The sequence below is a fragment of the Mirounga leonina genome, unplaced genomic scaffold (genome assembly GCF_011800145.1).
Source record: "Mirounga leonina isolate KUSES-001 unplaced genomic scaffold, KU_Mleo_1.0 Mir_180, whole genome shotgun sequence".
In the NCBI taxonomy this organism is placed as follows: domain Eukaryota; kingdom Metazoa; phylum Chordata; class Mammalia; order Carnivora; family Phocidae; genus Mirounga; species Mirounga leonina.
The window spans coordinates 5200734-5225764 of record NW_023270469.1 but is presented as its reverse complement, the minus strand read 5'-3'; the positions used below and the strand labels follow the sequence as shown (position 1 = coordinate 5225764).

Genomic DNA, 25031 nt, shown 5'->3' with positions numbered 1-25031 from the left:
GCAGAGGAGAATAGATTAATGAGAGAACAAAATGCTAGCAGAGTAACAATGTCCCCAGAAAATATACTCTAAACAAATCAGAAAAGACCTGAAGCAGTGGAAAAAGAAACGGAAAGAGAGAAAAAGGAAAAAAAATAAAAATAAAAAGATAAAGATAAAAACAAACAAAACAAAACAACAACAACAAAAAAAAAAACCAGAATGTGATCAAATATGATCAGGCTGGTATATAGATCAGTGCCACACACTAGATTTGGGGTCTATTTTGGTCTTTTAGAAGAAAGTGCCTCCCAAAATTTTAAAGAAAGAAAAACTTATATATGTACAAAAATAAGGGTTGATATGATGAAGGGATGGAATATGACTGTAAAGATGGAAATTATAAAAAATTTTATAAAAGGAATTGATAAGAAGTTGTTTGAAAAAAGAAAGAAGAGGATTTAAAAAAAGAAAAAAGAAAAAAAAAGGAGAGAATGTGATCAGGCAGGGGAGTAGAAAAAACCATATACTAGAGATTTAGGGTATATGTTAATCTGTTAGAAGAAACTATCTCAAAATTTTAAAGAGAGAACAACTTATATATATATATGCCAAAAATACGGATAACTACTATGAAGAGATAGAATATGACTCTAAAAATGAAAAATAAAAATGTTTTTTAAAAAAAAGGATTGATAAGATGTTGGTTGAAAAAGGGAAAAAGAAAAATTCAAAAAGAAAAAAAAAAAAAGACAGTTAAAAAAAATTAACTTTGAAAGACTAAAGAATCATGGTAAAAAAGCCGTGAATTCCATGTGCAGTAGTCCCCTAGCGCTGGAGTTCTGCCGTTCTCATTGATCGGTAAACTTGGTCTTGGCTGGCTGTTCTCGCTGATCTTCTGGGGAGGGGCCTGTTGCCATGGTTTCCAAATGTCTCTGCCGGAGACGGAAGTGCCCCGCCCTTGCCCCCTCCCGGCTAAGTCATCTGCTCGGCTTTGCTCTCCGGGGCTTTTGTTCCCTGCGAGCTTTCCGTGCAGCTTTGGAGGCGGAGAGTGAAAATGGCGGCCTCCCAATCTCCGCCCCGGAGGAGCCGAGAACTCGGGGCCCCGCTCCTCAGTGAGCCCCCAGAGAAAAGCCGTCAGTCACTCCCGTCTCCCCGGTCTCCGGCCGCACCCCGTGCTCCCCTGGCCTGTGACCGCACGTTTCTATCTCTGGCACCCGACCCCGGGTGGAGTCTCCAAACCCAGCAGATCCCTGCGGTGCACTCCCGCGCGGCTCCTCCCGGGGAGGAAGGTGAGTCTCCCCGGATCTGCCGCTTGTGGGGTCCCTGCTGGAGGAGCAGGGGCCCGACTGTGCCACGCGGATCACGGTCTATGGCGACCCTGAGCTGAGAACCCGCGCCTGGGCTCCGCCTCTGCAGCCGGCTTCCCTGCTCCGATACCTGGGAGCTCTGCCGCACTCAGGCACCCCCGGTCTTTCTGTGACCCCGAGGGTCCCGAGACCACACTGTCCCGAGGGTTCCACCCCCCGCTTAGCCACCAGAGTGACGTCCCTCGGCGGAGCAGACTTTTAAAAGTTCCGATTTTGTCTCCGCGGCTCTATCACTTGCCAGAAGCGGCCGACAGAGGCCCCTCCCCCGCCGTCTATCCTCCCGAATATCGCCTCGGATTCACTTCTCCGCAGGTCCTACCTTCCAGAAGGTGGTCGCTGTTCTGATGAGAGAGTTGTTACTCTTCTTTTCTTCGATCTCCTGTTGAGTTTGTAGGTGTTCAGAATGGTTTGATCCCTCTCCAGCTGAATTCCTGAGAGGAGACGAAATCCAGGTCTCCTACTCCTCCGCCATCTTGCTCCCCACCTCCTCTCCCGCACTCTTAAGGACCCTGTGATCACACTGGGTCCACCCAGATAATCCGGGCTGATTTCACTATTTTAAGGTCAGCTAATCAGCAACCTTAATTCTACTTCGCCATGTCACCTATCATATGCGCTGGCTCCAGGGAGTAGGAAGTGAAGATTTTTAGGAAGACCATTATTCTGCCAGCTACAGTCACTCTGTGGTAGGAGAGCCAAAATTTGAAGGCAGGCTTTCTAAATCTAGTGTAGTTTCAGTGATCAATGAGGATGTCTTCGATGGAAAAGTCTGGTTCAGTCTTTGTGAGATGTTGGTAGGTGGGGAGGGCATGAGACTTGAAAACAGAAACTCAGTAAAAATACCTGTCAGTGGGGCGCCTGGGTGGCTCAGTCGGTTAAGCGTCCGACTCTTGATTTTGGCTCAGGTCATGATCTCAGAGTGGTGAGATGGAGCCCCGCGTTGGCTTCTGCTGGGCTCTGCGCTCGGTGTGGAATTTGCTTAAGATTCTCTCTCTCTCTTTCTTCCTCTGCCCCTCCCCCCGTCTCCCTCTCTCAACAAAACAAAACAAAAAACCAAAACCTATCAGTGCTTTCTTTATTCAAGGCACTTGTTTATGTATAGAAGGAATACCTAGAAAACAATGTTTCTGCCTTCCAGTTGTTTATGATCTAATTGGATTATGAGTATATTCTCCCATGCAGAATACATAAGTCTCTATCAGAAAAACCTATAACAAATGAATATGATACTATATTAATTAAATAAGTAAGAATTCAGATGCAAAATGTAAGCACGATTTAAGTTTCACATTAACCAAATAAGTTAGGATTTGTTTTATCTTTTTCTTTCCTATGACAACAAACATTATACCCATGGTGGAAATTTTGGTTTTTAAAAATCTTCCAACATTCTCAACCTTGAGAGATCATCTATTATAAATAAACTCACAATAGCATCCTTATATAAAAATGTCTGTGGGCTTCTTTATTTCTATGGAAACCTGTTGCCCATGTACCATGCCCTTGAAATGAGAAACAGCTCATGTTCATGCGGTACCTTCATGTCTCCACTCTTGGGTAAAGTATTTTGCTTTAAACAGATTAGGGGTGATTTGCATACGATGTTCCCCTCCCCATTCTATTCACCATGGTCATTTTAGAGTTACATTTATACGAGGGAAAACTTCTTTTCAGAAAGTCTGACATTCTAGAAGGGAGCATGTTGTAGCTAGGCTGATACTGTAACATTCCCCAATTTGCCAAAGTGGCAGGGTGATCTATATATCATATATATATATATATATATATATCATATATATGATATATATATATAGTTTATATATAAGCCTACAGTGTTTTAATATGTATTTTCATGTTTATTAGGAAAAATTTATAATAAGCTCATCATATGCCTAAATTCATGGGTAATTTCGCCTCGGATGAGGCAACAATGAAACAGCAATCAGTGTAAAGCTATTTACTATTAAGTAAATAACACAGTAAAGAGAATAAAACAAAAATGCACGGGAAGTCCATGAAAGAGCATTTGGCAAACAAGGGCATAGTGGAAGAAAGCACGAATTTTAGAGTCAGACCTAAGTTTGGATCCAGCTGGATCACAAACTAGCTTTTGCTTCTAGACCAGTACTTAAATTTCTCTGGGTTTTGCTGCAGTGGGTTCTTCTTCAGGTTGTTTTGAGCCAAATGAGATAATACATAAAAAGCCCAGACACGTATTGGACACCAAATAAACGTTAGTTCACTTCTTTAAAAGGCAAGTAATTAATTTAATGTACTTAGGTATTGTTTATCCACTGTGGTTCTTATTCACGAATTAAGACAGCACAGTCAACTGACTTATAGGCCATGGAGTTGGGACCAACTGTCAGCTCTTATGTGCCAGGGAGGGAAAGAAAGGACAGATGGACAAAGCTGAGGTCAAACTTTGGACTCCAGTCTCTTAAAGAGGTACTGCCTCTTCATCAGTGTGAAGTCAGCTTTATGCAATCAGTATTGAAGCAGGTGGCTGTTATGTGTAGGCATTAGGTCTCAGCTTTGAGGATTTGCTAATGGTCAAGAATATTCATGACACCTCTGCCTTCATGGGACCTGTCAGAGAGGCAGACGTTAATTGAATTATCCTACAAATAAATAAGCTATATTATGGAAAATGTTATAAAGAAAGGGCACCAATACCATGGGAGTGTAAACCAGGGATGCCCTAGTTAGTCTGGAGGGGTAGGGGAAGATCTTCTTGGCCAGTGGTATCGGAGCTGAGATCTGAAGGCTAAATAGGGGCTAACCCAGGACAGCAGGAAGGAAGTCCATGCTTGCTAAGAGGATTACATGAGAGGGAGGAGGGTCAGAGGGAGAAGCAGACTCCCCGCGGAGCAGGGAGCCCGATGCGGGGCTCGATCCCAGGACCCTGGAATCATGACCTGAGCCAAAGGCAGGCACTTAACAACTGAGCCACCCAGGCACCCCGAATTCTCATAGCATTTAAAAAACAGCAGAAAAAGTATAGAATTTCACTCTCTGCGAGTTCTCCTTTGTGTGATCTTAAAAGGCTCTGCTTTTTTTTCCTGGTGAAAGGATGAAGTAGTGTGAAAGAGAAAAATGAAAAAGATATTCTTCTAGCCAAGCATACCTGGTTTCATTTTTGCTTACTGCCTTCAAATTCTGTGCACAAGCACAAATTACACACACACGAGTCACATGCAATTTTTTGTGTTTACACACAATTTTCTAAGTGGATCAACAAGGTGGAATAATGATTTTATCTAATGGCTGTATTCTATGACATTGTAACAAACATTTGGTCAACCAGCCCCCCACCCCCGTCCCTGGGCATTTAGCGGATGGCAGTGGTGAGTCATTATTCTAATAATGAAATAACAGTCAGTGAATGTTTTCATAGATGTAGTGCAACCTGACTCAAACAGACTAAACAGTGGTATCCAAGCGGAACAAAGTGTATGAGTCCTTCATAGCTTTTGTGGGATTTTCCCATGCTACTTTCCAAAAGGATGATACCAGTTTGCGGTACCACCAGGTGGGGTGCGACCGTGCTGATTCGTAAATGAAAGTGTTTCTCTGTCACTTTCCTAATCTGGGCTTGTTTTGACAATAGGGCTGATCATAGCTGTAGCAACCGTAGGAGCAGTTAGTATTCTGGAAACATAGCATGGGAGAGCAGGAGAGCTGGTGCTTTAAGAACATTGTTCATAGTGGCTAAAGTTATGAACTCTGGAGGCTGACTTCATGAGGTCAAATACAGATTCTACCACTTAACCTCTAATTTGCATTCATTCCTTCCTTGCAAATGATTCATGGGGTTACCGACTGAAGACCAAGTGAGTTTACATAGTAGAGCGCCTGATAAGCCCTGGGTAATGTTGATTATTATTCCTAATAATGGGTGTTTTTTATTAACCTCATTTTACAGGTGAGAAAACTGAGAGAGGAGGTGAATGGCTCAAGGCCACTTAGCTCCTGAAAAGAGGGGCTGGGATTCCAACTGCAGGGGCCCGTTCCCCAAGAGCTACAGTTTCAGGGATGATGCAGGGACCAGAACTCAAAGCCGAGAAGTGTTACTGTTGCTGCCGAGTTAGACCGAGGCGGAATCAGGCACGGAAAAGGACAGCATAAGGCCGCTGTGTCTCATTGGAAATGCCATGACATAATTCCTTGTTTCCAAGACAAACAATATCGCTGGGGTGTTGTTGTTGTTTTATATATATATATATATATATATTATTTTCTTCATCCTTGAGATCTGAAGGTAGCTCTGTATGTGTCACATGGGATTGTGAAATCCTGCCTTGATTACATGGGCCTGGTGGACAGCAATCCCAGGGTCGCACTCCGGACCCCTGCAAACGCCTTCCTTGCCTCAGGAGGGCTCTCTATAAATTCTTCCTGACCTGAATTTCTCCTAAACATTACCATAAACACTTTCGGTTATTTCTTAATGTGCTTTGTTCATAACTGCTTAGTCAATTATTTTTATTAGCATAACATTCCTTTTAAGCATAATGATGTTAGAAAAAACAAACAATGTAAGCACATTTTCTTAGCTATGGCTGATTGCCAGTGTTTTCTCTTTCTTTTTTGGACTTCCTTTGCAGATTTGATGAATTAATTGTGAATTTCCCAAGGGGGACCTAACATGAACTGAAATTTGTCATTTATTTTATAATGTTTAGTTTCTTTTCTGGTTGCAGTGACTATCCTTTGAGACCGAAATTTGAATATTGCCAAGGGCTCATAAAATTGCTGATATAACCTGCTTTCTCCAGAGAACCTGACTTTAGTTTTCATAATGAATTAATGACTTCTTTCTCCCCTGATTTCTTTGCTCCCATAGCTATTTGTGGAGACCACTGATGTCAGTGGCAAAACTCTCGAGGGGCCAGTTCCTCTGGAAGTCATTGTGATTGACCAGAATGACAACAGACCCATCTTTCGAGAAGGCCCCTACATTGGCCATGTCATGGAAGGATCGCCAACAGGTATGTTAAACTGGTTTACATTAGCATAACGGCTTGGAAAGTGGCATACTGGGATCTCTGGGGATTCTAGAGACTGTTTTGTTGCTGCTTCAGCTTGTTGGATGCATCAACACTGACATGTTATCTCCCTGGGTAGAAGCAAGGGCTACACATCTGCAACTCAGAACAGGACTGGGGTGTTGCAGGTTATGGAAGTCTCTCGCCTCATCTCTGAAAGCCATCTTTCAAGGATGACCAGCATCTAAGTCTCTCGTGCACGGCTGACGGTAGACATCGTATAAATACGTAACTCACCCTTGTGAGGGCCCAAGGTTGAGCTTTGTGGTATGACAGGGCTTTGAAGAAAATTAAGGTCCCCCCACCAAACTCCTCGCTTCTTCCTTTCATCATTGTCTGTTAATAAGAACCATTTTGGAAAAAACCAGGTAGGACTTATTTTTTCCCTTTCCTTACGCAAGGTGCATGGAGAAACCTTTTGTCTTCAGTCAAAGGGCCAAAGGCAAGACATTTTATTTCTCTCTGGAAACACATGCACCTACTGTGATGTTACTACAGAGCTCCTCTTATCTTTCTTCCACACTTAACCTTTCTATCAGGGAAGGTTGTAAAATTTAGAGCTCCCTTTTTTGGTGCAAGAGATACCAATAAAAGCATTCTGTGACTGGCAGCAAAAGTCACGGCTGAGTATGATGCTTGAGCAAGTGAAGAGCAAAGTCGAAAAATCCCTATTATGAGACTGGACTTTGATTTTAAGCTTTAAAATCCATTTGGGTGAGGAAGCACCATAGGGAGAGTCTCCCTGTCGCTGAGTCTAGATTATGCCCAAACAAATAAGTCATTTCAGCTGGCCAGACGGGAGATGGAAGCCCAAGCACTGCTTTGACTAGTTCTATTTTCCCCCTTTGCTGAATTGGTGGGATATATCAATAACATGTAGATATATAAGGCTCTGCAAGCGTTGTCATGGTAACCTGCCTAGACTACCCCATGAGTAATTGTATGCACGGTGCCCACACCTCCTTCCAGCTTCAAGGAGCTGGGTCTCCCTGCACTTCATCAGCTCCCCAGGGGCAGGAGGCGAGCTTTCCTTTCCCAGATTTGAGGGCATTCTGTAAAAAGGGGTGGGGATTGCCTGTGGGTGCTAGGGGGCATTTGGGGGAGCCCAGGAGATGGAAGAGTAGCAACCGGCCTAGAAAGATGGGGAGCAGCAGGTGAAGGTGGGCCGATCACTTTCAGCCAAGCCTTTCCCTTGGCACCTCTCCCCACCCCGTAGGCTGCTTTTGATGGAAGGAGGGCTTCTGGTGAGAGAGACCCTGGAATTGGGGTTCGATGTTCACAGATACCTTCTTAAACAAGCTGATGTGCGAGATGAGTCAGGGGAACTGATGGGGAAAGCTATTAAAGAGGCTGGAGTTTGAGCAGAACAGGAAAATGATTCCCAGTTTCCATCTGTGGTGCTGGGGCCCTGTCTGTGAGTGACTGGAATTCGAGCGGGGCCAGGAAAGTGTTCTAAATGTAAATAACAATGCTTACGTCGGAGACGGCTGTGAGCATGTGCATGTCTTTGTATATTATGTGTGTCTATGATTAGACGATGTCCAATTTTCCTCCCACTGTGCCCTTCCTTAAAGTTTCAGAAAGAATTTCAAATTTTATATGTATATATACATGTCACATTTTCAAAGAAAAATGGAATCTTTTATGTACACTGAATTTCTTAAAGCACAAAGTAATTCGGTTAGGGTGGACGGATCTCCAGCAAAACATGAACCACCTCCAACTCCTATTTATGATTGGTGCTATCCTATAAAAATACCTAAACATGCGGATGGCTGTGTGGCTTCTTTCAGCTCTGCAGAATTTGGCCTGAATCATTGTTGTTGTTTTTTTTTTTTCGGCCCCCTCTGGGTTTGGTTTTAAAGCAGGAATTGAAAGAGAGTCAGTCAGATCTGGGGTCAAGAGTGTGGAAATGTTGTGGAAAACTTTTATTAGAGGAAACACCACCTAGATCACTCAGCGCCTTCTAAGGGATCTCAGGCATGATGGCCCCTGAAGCCCTGATGAGGGTGGTGGGAATCTGGAGCAGGGCCTGGGATCCCTTTCCAATCCCCCTCCCCAACCTAAACCACTTACAAGTTAAAACAAGGAATGCTGACCAGCTGTAGAAATAATGCCATGCTCCTTTATGGTTGGTGGAATCTTCCGTGTCGGAGACGCTATAGCGGATCCATTTTACAGAAGGGGATGCTGAGCCTGGAAAGAGTTCCGTGACTTTGCCTCGCTCACATAAAGAATAGCTGAGGGGCAGTGTTCAGGCAGGGTTCGTGTGCTCTTTCAAGTGCCCCACAAACTTCATGGTGAAAACAGCCATCAAACTACGGCAGCATGGGGTTGAGTGCTTACCGTGTGCCAAGACCTTTATGACCTAGTGTCCTTGCCTCCACTCCACCATTCCCTCCCCAGAGGGGTGGATACACTCTCCCCATCATACATAGGAGAAAAATGAACCTCAAAGAGATCCGGACACTTGGCCAAAGTCCCAAAGCTGGTGGCTGAGTCGGAATCTGTGTCTGCGTCTCTGGCTCAAGGCACGGGCGGGCTCCCGTGTACGGATTGGCATTGGCCACCTTCCCTCCCATTCTTCACCATGGACTCTTTTCAGTCCCAGCCAGAGGGCAAGTATTTGCTCTATCAGCAGAACTGATGGAGCTTCTGACGGAAAGTAAACCACTCTTCTGACCAAACATCCAGCTCATCGAATCACTTGGTATAACGTGTATTGTTGCTCAGTCTCTGAGGTTGCACAGTGTTACGTGTGGGCCTTGTTGTCACTCACGTTGCTTTCTTCTGAGGTCAAGTCATCAGGGCCAGTGTCGTGGGGTGTGACCTGCACAGCCTCACAGGGCCCCACATTCCAAAGGGCCCCACGTTTGGTATTAGGCTCTGCTGTCACCACCTTAAAATTCTTAATAAGTAATGAACAAGGGTCCCTGCATTTTCCTTTTGCACTGGGGTCCCCCCCTCAATTCTGAAGCTGGTCCTGAGCACCGCACTGTGGTCCAGGGCTGGCTTGATGCTCCACTCAGCTCTTTACCCAGGTGAGACCTTGGGCAGCTTACTGAACCTTCTAGAAACCTCAGTCACCTTGTCTGTAAATGGGGTGGGTGCATGATAGCACCTGCCCTAGAGAACTGTATGCAAGCATTAAATGAGACACTGCTTCTCTCAGCATTTACAGTAGAACAAAGGTTCAAGGGAAGCTAGTGCATTGTTAATGCCCCCTATTATTCTTATTATTCCTGCAGCATACCGTTTAGGGGAGGTAAGGCAAAGAGTCAGGCGGTTTGTGTGAAGGAACATTCATCTCCCGACAAACCGAGCGTTTTCATGTTCCAGTGTACCTGGATACGCCATCAGCACCAATCCGTCATGGAGGAAGGTCACCCATATTTATCTGTATGTGCAGACAGGAGACCATTTCCAGCCGCTCAGCACTAAAACTCCAGGGTGTTATTTTGGGGAATCAGTACTGGAGGAGGGAAGATCAACAGAAAATGATGGTCTTTGAACTTCACAAATTATGAGCTATTCCTTTCATGGAGTCACAAGGCATTGATTTATGGGACCCAAGCCCCAGCCCTGGCTGCTCTGTGCGGCCAGCCAGAGCTCTGTGTGAGCCTGGTGTTTTCTGAATGCCCAAGGCATGCCTGGACCTCATGAGTGGGGACAGAGGTCTGGGCCCTTGAAGTTCCTGGAGGGCACACATGCAGGGGCCCCACAGTGCCTACTAGGACCAACTCCCCGGTGTCTTGCCACCAGTTAGTCTTCTGGGCACCGTTGAGAAGGGCCAACCACAAGACCCAGAGATGAGGTCTGAGGGTACGTGGTTTACCTGGGAGGTGCAGGATACCGGATGAGGAGTGCTCCAGGTAAGGGAGGCCAGCTACCAGGATGGGCAATTGTGAGCTTGATCCCTTGGGGGGTGGGGGGGGCCCTAGGAAATGACATAAACAAACACACATTAGAGTTACCCCAGCCCAGGGGAGCTGGAATATGCATCCCCACACACCCATCAGATAGTGGCCACCAACTATCCCCAGAGGGACTTTAACTCCCAGGCACCCTTGGCCACTTGCAGACTGCACCAGCAGGGGCAGCCTTCCAACAGGATACAGGAGCTGGCCGTTGGGCTGGCCTCAGCTGTGCTCTGCCCTCCATGTTTTCGACCAGCCCGAATGTGAGCAGGGGCAGCTTGGAGGAAGGCACTTCCCATCTGGACAGATGGAGCGGCTTTGAGAGATGTCAGGGGAGGGAGGTGATGGGAAGAATTATCTTAGTCTCTAAAAGGCATGACCAAGAAGGACAAATGTGATGTTGACCTTTCTCATTATTTTTTTAAATTTTTTTAAAGATTGTATTTATTTATTTGAGAGAGAGAGGAGAGGGAGAGAGAGAGTAGGGGGAGAGATAAGCAGACTCCACACTGAGCATGGAGCCTGATGCTGGGCTCAATCTCACGACCCTGAGATCATGACCTGAGCCGAAACCAAGAGTCGGATGCTTAACTAACTGAGCCACCCAGGTGCCCCGACCTTTCTCTTTAAATAGGGGTCAGGACCTGGAGGTGCACATTCTGACTCCTAAGAGAGATGACACTTCTCCTTGAGCAGGTGGACAGAAGTAGAGATTAACAGCTAAATCCTCTTCTGACTTCTGAGAACACAGGTGCCCTTGCCCTCTCTGACTTCCTCTCTTGCTCCCTCTATTTTTGTTCCATCCGGTACCATTACTGAGCACCTACTCTGGGCCAGCACTCTTCTGAGCTCTGGGGGGGCAGCCGTGGACCTGTCCGATGCTGCTCATTCCCTCCTGGTTTGCAGAGCCAAGCAGGGAGACTGGCAACAAGTAAGAATCGAAATGTGGGAAGCACTATGATGCAACCACATAGGACACCTATCCCAGAGGGGTGCAGACCAGCCTCCCTAAAGAGGTGCTGTCAGAAGAGTAGGGGCTTTGTCTTTTGTTTTTCCTCTGGGATCTATCTGAATTTCTGTTATTCAAGACCTAGTACTTTCATTTTTTTTTTTAAATCCTACGATGACAGACATGAGGAAAAACATCCGATCAATTAGCGTTTGGGACAAGAGGCTGTACTGAGAGCTCAGCTTTGCCTGGTACTCGCTGTTTTCCAAAATCATCACAGTGGTTTTCTATGTGATAGTTGATATCTGAGCCCTAGCTCAGGACAAACCCTCCAGTTGTTTCTATGACCTGATCGTAAAGCCACTCCTGGCCCCCTGTTCACTTATCATGGTAACTGCAATGTGGCTTCTCTGTCCACCAAACTGTCCAGTTCTCTTTTGCAGGTACTTTTGGACATCCACATAGTAGGTTCTTGACCATCCCAGCCAATCCTCCGGGCTCTGGAATATTGGGCACATGACTATTTGGATTTTTTCCTTGTTTTCTTAAAGAGATGTATTTCTTTTAAAAATGAAGGAATTCAGCTTTTGTTCAGCTTTTTTAAGTAAAAAAAAAAAATCCAATCACCCTCAAATCTCACCATCCAGAGAAAACCACAGTCACCATCTTGGTGCATAGAGTTCCAGGGCTCTGTCCGGGCATGTTCACACCCAGGGACGTGCTACACAATTTGATAGAAACGGAGCCGTACATCCCTTTCTATAACTTGCTTTCTTCACTCTGCAGGGTTGCACGGACTTTTTTGTAAATCAATAAATGTCAAGCTACATCATTGTTTTAAACAGCTAGTGTCTGGATCTGCCATCATCTAGTTAGCCATCCTGTACTGCTTTAAGTTTTTTCACTTCTCCATACTTATAATCAGCTCTACGGGAGAGAACACCTCTCTTCCCATGTGCGTGACAATCTTTAGGATAAATCCATCCATGTGGGATGGACGGGACAGAGGGTGTGCTTATTACATTTTGGTGTATGTCAGGGTGGTGCTTCTGATCAAAGGATCGTATCTGCATCTTGGCCGAGCTCATGCTTGAGGATACACCAATAACCTTTCCCTTCCCATTTGAACACGCTGGTGGACATTTTTGCTTATTTGTTTTTCTGGATTATACCCAACGTCTCTGAGCTTTTGTGGTCATTCCACAAACTCAATCGGTAGGTCATGAACTGCCTTGCTCTGGAAACTTCCCCGGATTCTGTGATCCAGAAGAAGACTATCATTGTGGGTCCTGTTCTTCTCCTGGGGTCGTTGTTGGAGTCTTAGCTGAGGGAAGGAGCCGAGGAACAGATGTCATTAATGTGCCATAGTGCCGTTCAGATTGCATTAGGCAGCGCTTGAATTATGGTACAGATCACTCCAGGGCAGAGGACCGTAAAACAAAATTCATAAGTTACACAATCCAATCAGAGACCTCTTCCCAAAGGGAGAATTCCAGAAATAAAGTGTATCAAAAGTGTTGAGTTATCTGAACCTTGCTAGCTACTCAAGAAACGGAATCTCTGCCAAGTTGCTCCTAACCCTGCCCAGATGATGTCTTACAGGGGCTCCAGACCAAGCCAATCAACAACAACAATAACAAGCCACTAATTTTCCCTCCTTTCTACCCTAGTCCCTCTCTGATGGACACCACTGCACATTTTAGACCAACTGATACAGGTCCACTGGAGACTTTGAGATACTATAAGACTTTGTGAGACACGGGAGAAAGCCTGGATCCCTTTATCCTGTTAAAAGGATACCCAACCACTAAAACTATGTGTCTCATCTTTAGTGTGGGCAACTTGGAAAACCACTCTTTTCATTTTTATTCCTAGCCCTCTCTCCACCTAAATTCCTGTATGAGTCCATGGGGTTGGAGACCGGTTCAGGAGGCAGATGACACATCGTTTCTTGAATCACTCTTCTCTCTAAGAGGAAATCTTTGTTCCTGGCCAGGCTTGTGTGACTGTCTCCCTACTGCCAGTCCTCCAGCCTCCTACTCCTTCATGTCAGATCTTCACATTCTAGGCACTGAGGATAACCTGGTGAACTGAAGAGATATGGCTCCCATGGTCACAGAGATTACTTCCTCCTAAAAATAAACACTTGGCAGTCATGCATGCCCCACTAATCTGTTGAATATACTTCAGAGTTGAGCTGGGAGTCATCCCTCCACCACTCTACATTGGGGAAAAAGAAGGATTTATGACATCAAATATTGAAAAATAAAGTAAAAAATTAGCTTAATTAAAATGAAATCATACTTTGATGTGGAGCGAGGGAAAAGAAGCATCAGTAGCTTCAGAAGCTTAGTGATCATTCCATAACCTTTTGAAAGAATAAATCTGATGGGAGTTTTTAGCCAAAATGGAAATCGGATGACAGTTGAGCAACCGCAAAATAAAAATGAGAAAGTCCTTGAGTTGTTACGGTGCAGAGCATGGTAGATACCAAAGCCTTGAAATCCATCCCTCATACCGAAGGATCCACTCTGAATAGCCTAGGAACTTTTCATGCTGCAGATGAGTAAAGCCCAGTAGCACATCCACGAGGGCATTAAAGAATTATAATTTCAGAGAAATTCTTACTTCACATCAATTCTTGCTGACCATTTCGTTCAGCTAAACCATTCAACAAATATTTCGTTCAGCTAAACCATTCAACAAATATTTTTTGGGCAGCTTTTCTGAATCAGAGAATGCTCTCAGTGCTAGAGATATGGCAGTGGCCAAGACTATTTAGGACTCAACTCTTAAGACATTTGCATTTTACTGGAAACAGAACAAAAATTAACAATGAAACAAAAGATAATTTAAATAATTTGGATAAAGTAAGACAAGGTGATGTGACATAATGAAGGAGAGGTCAAGAAGGACCTCTCTAAGGAGGTTACATTTAGGCTGAGACTACTGAGAATAAAAGAGCCTACCTTTGTAAAGGTATCGAGCCAGCATGTTCCAGGCAGAGGGATCAGAAAGTGCAAAGGTCTGAGGCAGGCAGGACAGATGGAGGGACAGAGAAGAGGCCAACGTGGTGGGAGAATGTCAGCAAGAAGAAGAGTGGCAGATGAGTTCAAGGAGATAGGGAAGCATAAGATCAGAACAGAAGTCACCAACCTTGGGCCATGGGCCAAAGCTGTCCCGCTGCCTGTTTTCTTTTTTTTTAAAGGAAGTTAATAAAGTTTTATTGAAACACAGCCATGCCCATTCATTTAAGCCTTGATTATGGCTCTTTTCATGAGCTGCCGTTAGACCTGAATAGTTGGAACACAGATTATATGTCCCACAAAGCCAAATATATACATAACCTAAATACAGATATATTTTTAAAAAGTGAAATGTATATTTAAAATATTTTTAAATCTTTTAAAAATAAATATATATATTTTTTACTGTGCCCTTTACAGAAATGTTTTGCAGAACCCTGGATTAGAACTCCATAAGTTTGATTATATTTTAAAGTTAGTAGGAAGCCCTTGGGTGGTTTAAGGAGGACAGTGATAAAATATGATTTTGCTGTTCAAAGAGGATGTGAGCTCTTCTGTGTTGAACGGGGGTTGGGCAACAGGGCTACTTCAGCGCCCCAGGCTCGACAGCATGGTGGCCTGGATGGGATGGGAACAATGGAGGTGGCAAGAAGATGCCACGGAAGATTTTGTACTGAACCCATAATGGATGGGGGAATATTGAACGTTGACTCATCTTCTGGTACTGGATTACTGTAGCCAATGCCATCCATATGGAATTAGGGTAATACTGTAAACCATAATAGGTTTATAAATTTTCCTCAGGGACGAACCAGATTTTACCTTCAGTTTTCTTTCTAAGGCATAAGCCACAGACCAGGGGACCAGATTATCTTCTCTTCATTCTTAATTTTCCGCATCTCAGAGTTCCAAACACACAGCAGCCCCTCGGTATATTTCATGCAAGAACAAGTGGGCCCAAATGGTAGAAAGTATGAATCACTCGAAGCTCCCCTTTTCATTTGATTTTTAAATAAATGCTGTCTTTATTGGCAATTCATTCATGACTTTGACAAATATCTCTGGAGTACCTGTTAGGTTATGAGAAAAAGCTGCTTCTCAGGAAGGACGAGGTTGGGTCAGGGTGTTGCATAAAACAGACCCAGGCCACCCTGACTCCATAGGGTCTGCAGACTTGAGGAAAGCCGAAAATAAATTCAGCCTGCTGCACAGGGCAAAGGCAGGCCCCTGGGAGCCTCTCACTAGGAGCGATGGGGGACGATGGTGTCCACCCCGAGTAAAGAAACAAGTGGTAGTAACCAGTATAATTTTTCTAGTACTGGGTATTGGTCTAGGTTCTATATCTGTTTCTCAATGAAATCCTTACAATTCTTTCTACGATTGACGAAACAGAAGCTCAGGGAGGTTAAGTGACTTCCCCAAAGTCACCTACAGCCAATGGGTGATGAAGCAGGGATTCACATTCAGACTAACTCCTGTGTCCTTTCATTTCCTTTCCATCTATCACACCCACTGTCCTTTAACCACTTCATCTGGGAAAATGTTAAGATCAGTTCAGATCTGCCGCCCTGAGTCTGGAGAACGTTTTCTTATATGCATATGTGAGCATGTGTATATATATTTGTATGTGTGTATGTTCATGTGTGTGTAGATGAAGGAGAGAGAGGGAAGAGGGAAAGGTGTTTTATTAGAGCTTAGCTGGTCAGGTAACTCAGTGCAGCCCTTGTGACTGGCGGTGGCCTTCTCAAACAGAGCCAGATCTTCCCCCTACCAGTAGTTTGGGAGAGGCTCAAGGAGGACTCTTCTCGAAGATTCATAAGGCATGTTAGACCATCAATCAAGACAGTCTACAAATGTCAATTAGAAAAGATATATAATCAGCAGAGAGCTTGAAAAACCAGCTTCTTTACTGCAGCCCCATTGCGCTAAGAATACCATCCCTTCGAAGGGCAGAGTGCAGAGTGCTGTCTCCATCTATCTATACAAATACTTTTGAGTCCCTTCCCCTTAATATATGTACGATATACTAAAAGAAGTCCTGAGTAATTTATGTACAGAACGACCTCCCTTCATAAGTAAATGGAAGAGATTCAATATTCTAAGCTCTCTGGGAAGAGGGCATATAAAATCCCTTTCAAGTATATGTTTTATAAAATATAGGTCAGGAATTGAGTTTTCCAGTATCAAAGAAAAAATTTTAATAGACTTACAGCTTTCTTGCTGTAATTATGGCTGCATTTTTTTCAGGCCAAGCATAGTACCCAAAGCTATTTTATTATTCAGAAGACTGGCTCATTTCAAAGATTTTTCAAAAGTTTGGTTTGGGGGATTTTCACTGTTTTCTTCTCGCCCTCATTTTCTAAGTGTGTTCAGGGTGCCAAAGTTTTTATCTGCTATGTTTGTGGTTAGAAGGGGCTGCTAACCTGGAGACCCTCCTGGTGGGGAGGACAGGGCGGGGCTCGGGTTTCTGTAGTCGGCCTCTTCGTCTTTAAGAAAGGCCTCATTTCAGAATAACGGAGGGCCTGTTCCTGGGCCATCAAAACCAGACTCACTGAGCTGCTGGCCATCCATCCCTCTGCTTCGCTTCTTGCTCTTGCAACCTGATCCCCTCCCTCTTTGCTGAGGAGGTTCTGTGCTCGCTGGCTCGCACCAAAGTCCTAAGCCAGGGGTAGAGGCAAGAGCTTGAACGGTAACTTACATACAGGAAGTTAAGTTAGCCAGGTCCTTTCTGTGTGTGACACATCACTCAAGAACGGCTGCTTAGATTTCCACTGGTTTAGGAGAGTGTGTTTAAAAGTTTTAACTTGAGGGCGCCTGGGTGGCTCAGTTGGTTAAGCGACTGCCTTCGGCTCAGGTCATGATCCTAGAGTCCCGGGATCGAGTCCCGCATCGGGCTCCCTGCTCGGCGGGGAGTCTGCTTCTCCCTCTGACCCTCCCCCCTCTCATGTGCTCTCTCTCATTCTCTCTCTCTCTCTCAAATAAATACATAAAATCTTAAAAAAAAAAAAAAGTTTTAACTTGAAATGTTGACCCATGCACTTAAAACAGACAACCCAAGAGACCTCTGCCATGTCTGTCAAAGAACCACGTCATGTGGATTCAGACACCACAGAGTGGTTCACCTGCGGATGGTTGGCCCTCCCCCACCCCCCGGACACTTTTGGTCGCCACACTGGGGGAGGGGAGGGGGCACCTGGCATCTAGTGGGTGGAGGCCAGGGATGCTGCAAAACGTAACACACAGGGCAGCCCCCACAATGAAGGATGATTTGGCTCAATAGTGCTAGGATTAAGAAAACCTGCCCTAGAAGGAGAAAATGAGGAGTTTTGTTACAAAGTTCACATCTGGGGTCTGGAGGATTGTAGGCATTGGTTAGTGCCTCTTCATGGTGAGCCCCAGGATGGGCGATGGCCAGAGCCTGCTCCTCTCAGGAAGGTCCCATAGCATGTAGCTGCAGTTAACAGTGAGCATGGCTTGGGGGGGGGGGGGAGAACCCTGGGCCTGGCACTATGCCAAGGGTTTCCTGTGCATTTTCCCACTGACTTGCTTTGTATGATCTTACAAAGCAGATACGTGATCATCTCATGTTGCCGATGAGGATGCCAAAGCCTAGAGAGGTTAGGAGACAATTTTTCTAGGACAACAGAGACCTCTCCCTCAGTATCCATCCTGCTCTCCATGAGTAAGAGCCCCCAATAGATGACAACAGCAGTGTGTCGATAGGAAAACTACACTGCCCAGGCCCCCTTGCAGCTAGGTGTGGCCGTGTGATGAAGTACCGACCCGTGAGCTCTAAGCACAGTGTTTTGTGACCTCCCAGAAGGAGGTAGGAGCCATGGGGGCTGGGAAGAGTGCCCTTTTGTCTTGGCTGGAATGAAGCGGTGCGGGCTAGACCTCAGGCAGCCCCTCTGCTTTGTAAGGTGGCTTTGAGGGTGGAAACCATGATGAAAGACAGAGACTGGATTCTGTGGTCCGTGGAATGTTATACTAGCCCTCTCCAGAATTATTTCACATGAGACTGTAATGAACTTCTGTCCCATTTAGCTCACTGTTATACGTGGGCTTCTCTGTATTCGTCACCAAGCCTAATAACCGCTGACATACCCAGTGTCACTCAACCAGTAAGAATTACAGTGCCCAGACAATTTGACTCCAAGTCATGCTTTTTTTTTTTTTTTTTTTTTTTTTAAGATTTTATTTATTTATTTGAGAGAGAGAATGAGATAGAGAGATCATGAGGGTCAGAGGGAGAAGCAGACTCCCTGCCGAGCAGGGAGCCTGATGTGGGACTCGATCCCGGGACTCCAGGATCATGACCTGAGCCGAAGGCAGTCGCTTAACCAACTGAGCCACCCAGGCGCCCCTCCAAGTCATGCTTTTTAACTGCTATGCTATGCTGCCCAAGACATTCGAACCTACTTAACTCCTCTCTGTGTATTTCATGCCACCAGTTTTTGTATGGTTACTAGAAAATTGAGTCTTTACTGGAACAAAAATAGTCTTTGTCTATTCTATTATCTTAGAGGTCTTTCTAGAAAGCATTCTGAGGCCTTTGTCATTAGGTATCCCTTATTAGATTAAAAACCTACTCAGTGCCCCATCATGGAAACTTCCTCAGCATAGTGGTTTTGGTTTTCTCTTATCACAGTAATTTCAGACCATAGTCAGCCCTGATTGTCTGAAAATACTCCAACAATGCACATCATTGGGTGACTGCCATTTACATCAATGTGCTGGCCTCACGTCCACATCCCAAGGACTAGGGAGGGAGGGGAAGGATACAAGGAATGTAAAGAGGGCTCTAGGAGGTTTTCAGAGAATATTAATATTTTTGCTTGCCAGTGAGTCAACTGGAAATGCATCATGAGGATGTGCCTGTCAGTTCATCCGGGAGATCAGTATGTTCTAACAAGAGTGCAGCACACGGGCTGGGACCGCTCACTCCTATGTCCAAAAGATCTGGTTTTCTGTTACATTTCCACTGCTAATTGAGAGCCCTTGAACATGTTGTTTTACCTCTCTGAGCTTTGGGTAACTCCTCTGCAAAATGGGGATAATGGTAATGCCCCCAAAGGGTAGCTTTTCAATGAGAAAATAGATATCAAGCCTTGAGCACCATCCTAACAAAATAAATACTCCATGTGCCATAAATATTATTCACTATCAACCACTTTTTTTCCCAATGGTAGGGCATGGTGCCATTACCTAGCACCTTACAGGGGAAGGAAGAACTCTGCCAGCCAGCGAAGCCGAATTCCAATCCTGGCTCTTCGTCTTATCAGCTATGTGAATTTGAGTGTCTAGTTCCCTATTTTGCATTGGTGAGCATCCACAATGGCAGCCTTTTGCATGAGTTTGAATTAGGCAAATTTGAAATGATGCAGTGTGGAAATATTTTTAAAATCTCATTTGTGTAATGAAATTTAGGACCATTTCTATCATCCCCAGGGGAAGCCCTGTATTTATTAGAAGTCATTTCCCATTTCCTCCCCCAACTCCCCCAACTCCCCAGCCCTAGGAGACCACAGATCTACTTTTTTTGCCTCTGTATATTTGCCTGTTCTGGACATTTCCTGGAAATGGGTTCACACAATCCGTGGTACGTTGTGACTGGTTTCTTTCACACAGCATCGTGTTGACAAGGTGCATCTGTGTTGTATGGAGCATGTATCAGTACTTCATGCCTTTTTATTGCCAAATACAGAGTTCAGTTTTTAAATAAATCTGCTTTTGCCACAGTTGGTGCTGCTTTAGCTTGCAAAGATGAATATATACCATTCTGTATCAAGATTACTCTTGAATTTTGCACATTTTCGATTGTTTGCAGTATCCGAGAATGTGTCCCTTCCATAAAGCATACCTGAGCTCTACTCATCCCGAACTTTTTTAATAAGAATTAAATTAGATAATATATGTAAGTTCTTGGCAGCCAGGCTTAGCATATGGCAACCCCTCAAGAAATGGTCCCTCCCTGTTTTGCGTGGGTTTATAGTGCATCTCGTCATCTGCTTTTATGTTTGTCACCCTGAGGGATCCCCATCAATAAAGATTCCAACTGATTAAGTGAAAGAATTACTCAGAAGTGTTTTCGAAGGAGTTTGTTCACCATATATCTCAAAAATGGTTTTTTGGGGAAAAAATCCAATTTGCACTAATATGTCAAGTTTCTGGAAACCTGTCCACGGTTGGTTCAAGTTAGATACTCGTTCATAGATTTCTACCAGTACCCGTATATTCGTAAAGTAACCTGAGACCTTTACTTTTGTCAGTCCGAGTCTACTTCTATTATGGCAGGTGTCATTACTGGGTGTATGAGCTTCAGTGAAAGACAGCTTTTGAAAACAACCATCCTATGGTCTGACTTATTTCACCAAGGTTTGTAAGTGAAAGACATTCATTCATCCTCTCTCCTTTACCCTTGCCCTTGGCCATGAGGTGCCACATCAAACAGACATCTCTGCTCCTTGAACAAGCCATCACAGCTTGCCTCATAGGTGATGGACATCAGAATGGATGCTTCCAGATCTGTCTTCCTCTTTCATCCTCCCGGTGATACTGACTATCATCATATCCATATTTCAGATGAGGAAGCATGGGCTCAGAGAGGTTGACACAGATTCTCAGAGGAGATACTTTGAGTCTGGTTCTGTCTGACCTCAAATGCCATCTTCCTCCAAGGAGACTGCATTTCCTCTGTCTTGGTATGGGTTAATTACTTCTTAGTATTCCTGCTTATCCTCCACAGAAAGACTTCTTTACCCTTATTCAGTGGTCTCTGATGTAAGCATTCAGTGCTGTTTCCCAGCCAAGGCTTTGCATCTAAATAGGAAATGTTTATTTTATTGCTTGTGGGAGATACAACGGGCAAGCAGTAAAAACAGCCGTGTGGCTTCAGTTGAGAGTTTGCAGTCTGGGAAGCTCCTCTAGGTCATGCCTGTCCATGGGGATGATTCCTTACAGCATGAGACAGTCCAGATGTGCCTGGTCCTAATTACACCTTAAAGGGTAAGGTCAAGTTATATTACAGAAGGGCAAACACCACCTGGAAGAAAAATTTCTGAATTGGAAAAACTGTAACAGGGGATCTCGATATTAAATTCATCTCTTAATGTATCATTGAGGAATGTTTTCTGCTGCAGGAAACAAAATAGCAATTAATGTGGCTTAAACACCTCAGGTTGATTTTTCCCATATTTCCAGAAGCTGAGAGGTGGGTGGGCTGCTTCCTTCACTTCGCTGATCTGACAGTCGGCATCTCTGTGAGTCTTTGGCCTTTCTCTTTGGCTGTAGGACTCGTCACAGCTTTAAACTCACCGCTATATCTAAAGGAAGAAGAGAGAGGGAGCAGGAGATATGTCTGTGCTTTTCATGAAGGATGCAAGGTCTTTACCACAGGCCTTCAGCAGTCTTTTATTAACAACCCCCAGAGCAGAACTGTATCGTATGATTACCCCTAGCTGCAAGAGAAACCATGTGTGACCCGGTATTTACATATGTGTGTGTGCACATATATACATGTGTGTTCATGTGGACATGTGCATGTGCATGATGGGCTGGGGAGGAGGGAATTGAGAATAGATCTGGATTAACTGTGACTGGCCCCCATATAATACCCAAAGTTTAAGAGATTCACCCAACTTTTACAAAGTTAAAATGCAAGAGTAACCAGCATTTTCTATGATTTTACTATGAGCTTGAGAATTAGTTGGGGGGCATCACTGAAAGGATTTCTTGGCTAAATAAAAGAAGGAATCAATCAAACTGGTTTCTTTACTGCTCAAGTTCTCAGAGACTTTAAGATGCTGATGGTCTTGTCCATCTCCAAGATGAAGGAGCACTGGAGAATCTGTCCCGGGCAGGTGGTTCTGTGAGCTTGGCATGCAGGGTATGGTAGGTACTTTGGAAAGGTAGTTCTTAGCCAGTGAACTGCTGGATCATGAGATACCTGAGCAGGCATGCTGCCCCCTCCCAGAAGAGTGGTTAGAGCCCCAGGTTGGATTCAAGAAGGAGAGCAAGACCATGAACATCAGAGAAGGTTGTAGAATGTCAGGTAGAGTTTTGACCTTGGAAACATCAAGACCAGCGCCCAGGGGATGAAAGGGCACTTGTGAGTCATTTGGGCATAGGGACCCCATCGTGACGCCCTCCTTCCACCTTCATCCATCCAGATTCGGCTAGCCTCCTTCACAAAGCCCCTCAAAATTCAAAGAATAAAAACCTTGCTGAAGGAACTAAAATGTCACATAAATATTAACCTGAGAGTGTTGGGAGTTTGATTTGTTTTGGAATTTTCCCTGTTCTCATGAAGACCAACGCCTTGTCCAGGTCCTTGGTAGGAAGTTGACCACCCAGGAGCCTGAAGGTGGACATAATAAGCCCAAATGAAAAATGACACATTTTCTACATGTGCCTCTTACTGGAACTGTGGCTAGCTGTGTTTTCACTCTCTAGGTTTTGCCTGCCTTGCTCTCCTGTGGTCTGGTGCCCAGTTTTGCCATCACTATCATATGCAGGATATGGAGCTACAGACTTCATATACATCCCCTCATTTCAGCCTTGCATTATCCCCCCAAAAGTAGATAAAGCTATTCTCATTTACAGAGGCACCTTACTGGGATCTCACAACTTCCTTCCGTATCTTTCCTACCCCACGTGAGGACGTCAGTATAAAATAGAGCATCTAAGTGAAAATTGCCATGCAAGATGGAGACTGTGAGTTTAAACTCATGGTGGCTTTTGCCATTGATTGGGTCATGGGAAAAATGGAGCCAGAACTGCAGTTAGCTTGATTAGCCTAGGGGCCAGTGAAAGCCGGGTGATAATTCTGGACTTTCTTTTATGGATGTTTGTATTCGGTTTCTCTAGAGGAACAGAATCAATAGTAAATATCTGTATCTATAGCTAATAAGAACTTGGCTCACACAGTTACAGAGGCCGAGAATTCCCAAGCTCTGCAGTCAGCAAGCTGGAGACCCAGGAGCACTGATGGTATAGTTCCTGTCCAGAAGCCAGGAGGCTCGAGATCCAAGGAGGGCGATGTTTCAGTGTGAATGTAAAGGTGGGAAAAGACCACTGTCCCAGCTCAAAGCAGTCAGGCTGGAGGAGAAGGAGTGCCTTTTTTCTCTGCTTTTCTGTTCTAATCAGGTGTTCAGTCGATTGGCTAGGCCCCACCACTTTGGGGAGGGCAATCTGTTCTACTCTGTCTATTGATTCAAACAGTAATCTCACCCAGAAACCCCCTCACAGACACACCCAGAACAATGTTTGACCAAACGTTTGGGCACCTCGTGGCCCAGTCAGGTTGACACGTAAAATTAACCATCGCCATGTTGGAGGCAGAATGTTGACCTTGACCCCATGACCTCCACCCCCTGGTCTTACCCCTGCGCTTATGTTGCCTTAACACAGCAAGAGATTTTGTCAATGTAAATAAAGTTATTAATCAGCTGACATTCAAAGAGGAAGTCTCCTAGATTCTCCACATGGATCCAGTTAACCCCCTGAGCCCATAAAAGCAGAAGAACGAGGCAGGAGAGTAAGAGGATGCAGCAGAAGAGGGAAGTTTGAGAGAGCAGGCAGAGCCTGGTGCAGACAGTTCCAAAGCCCGAGAAGGACTCAAGCTGTTGTTGGCTTGAGGATGGGGTTGGGCCGCATGGAAAGCGTGAGAAGGAAATTCCTTCTGCCGACACCCTGAAGATGCTTGGGAAGGATTTTCCCCAGAGCCTATGGTAAGGAATGTAGCCCTGTGCACACCTTGATTTCGGCGGCTTGAGACCCACATGAGCCCCGCCGTGCCCGCACCTCTGACCCATAGACACTGTGAAGCCGCTACTTGGTTACAGCAGAAGTAGAAAAGGCACACGGTATCCACATCCCAGTCCCTTCCATGTCTGCCGCTGATGAGCAAAGTGGCTTTTCCCAAGAATGAAAACCGAAATAGCCAAACCGAGGACCGAACTCAAGAGAAACACACAAATTCACAAACTGTCTTAACAGCTGTCCAAAGTTCAATTTCAAATGAATTACTAACTTAACGTTTTCAAGTATTCCCGGCATCAACATCGTTCTTCAGTGAAAACCGCATCACAAACAACTTTCAGGACGTGTTTAGCCACACATGCAAATGAAGCTTCTGTAATTATTAATTCTTTGTATAGTCACATGATGCCACTAATCACAGCGAACCGTCCTTCGCAGAGGCCATGCCGATGGCATTGAGAGGCTTTATGGACAAGTCCCCAGGCCCGCTCAGCTTTCAGAAGTAACTTTGCCGCCAGTCACCTCGCTTTCCCAGAGCAGGTGTGTTTCTCAAGCGGCTGCAATTTGATGAGGACACGAACACAGAAAACAGCCCCATCCCCGCAATCGGGATCGGCTGCTATGTTAATGCCGTTCAGCGAAACCTTCCGTGACCGATGTCGCGGCAGTCCCTGGCCTCAGCTTTGTGCAGCTTTTCAATGTCTCCCTGGACGCTCTCCTGCGAGACACATGTGGAATGGGTGTGTTGGAAGGAACCCCTGCTGATCGGCCCCTTAGCATCCTTGTTTAGGAACACAACCTCTCCCGGCCTGTCTCCCCTTCCAGAATCCCAAGGATGTCTGAATCGTGGATCGGACACGGCGACAGCGTGACTCTGTTGGGCGTGCCCCGTACACCGACGTGATCAAGAAGACAGACATGTGGGGCACCTGGGTGGCTCAGTCGTTAAGCGTCTGCCTTCGGCTCAGGTCATGATCCCAGGG

At 45.0% G+C, this 25031-nt stretch overlaps 1 protein-coding gene across 6 annotated transcripts in view; it reads left to right on the top strand.

Moving 5' to 3' along the window:
* Positions 1–25031, top strand: part of CDH13 (cadherin 13) — a 1404901-nt gene that overhangs the window by 1020148 nt on the left and 359722 nt on the right. For all 6 annotated transcript variants that reach the window (XM_035024712.1, XM_035024708.1, XM_035024709.1 and 3 more), the window contains one exon: positions 6196–6340. In XM_035024712.1, coding sequence (XP_034880603.1) covers positions 6196–6340 — 145 coding nt within the window. The remainder of the gene's footprint in view (positions 1–6195; positions 6341–25031) is intronic.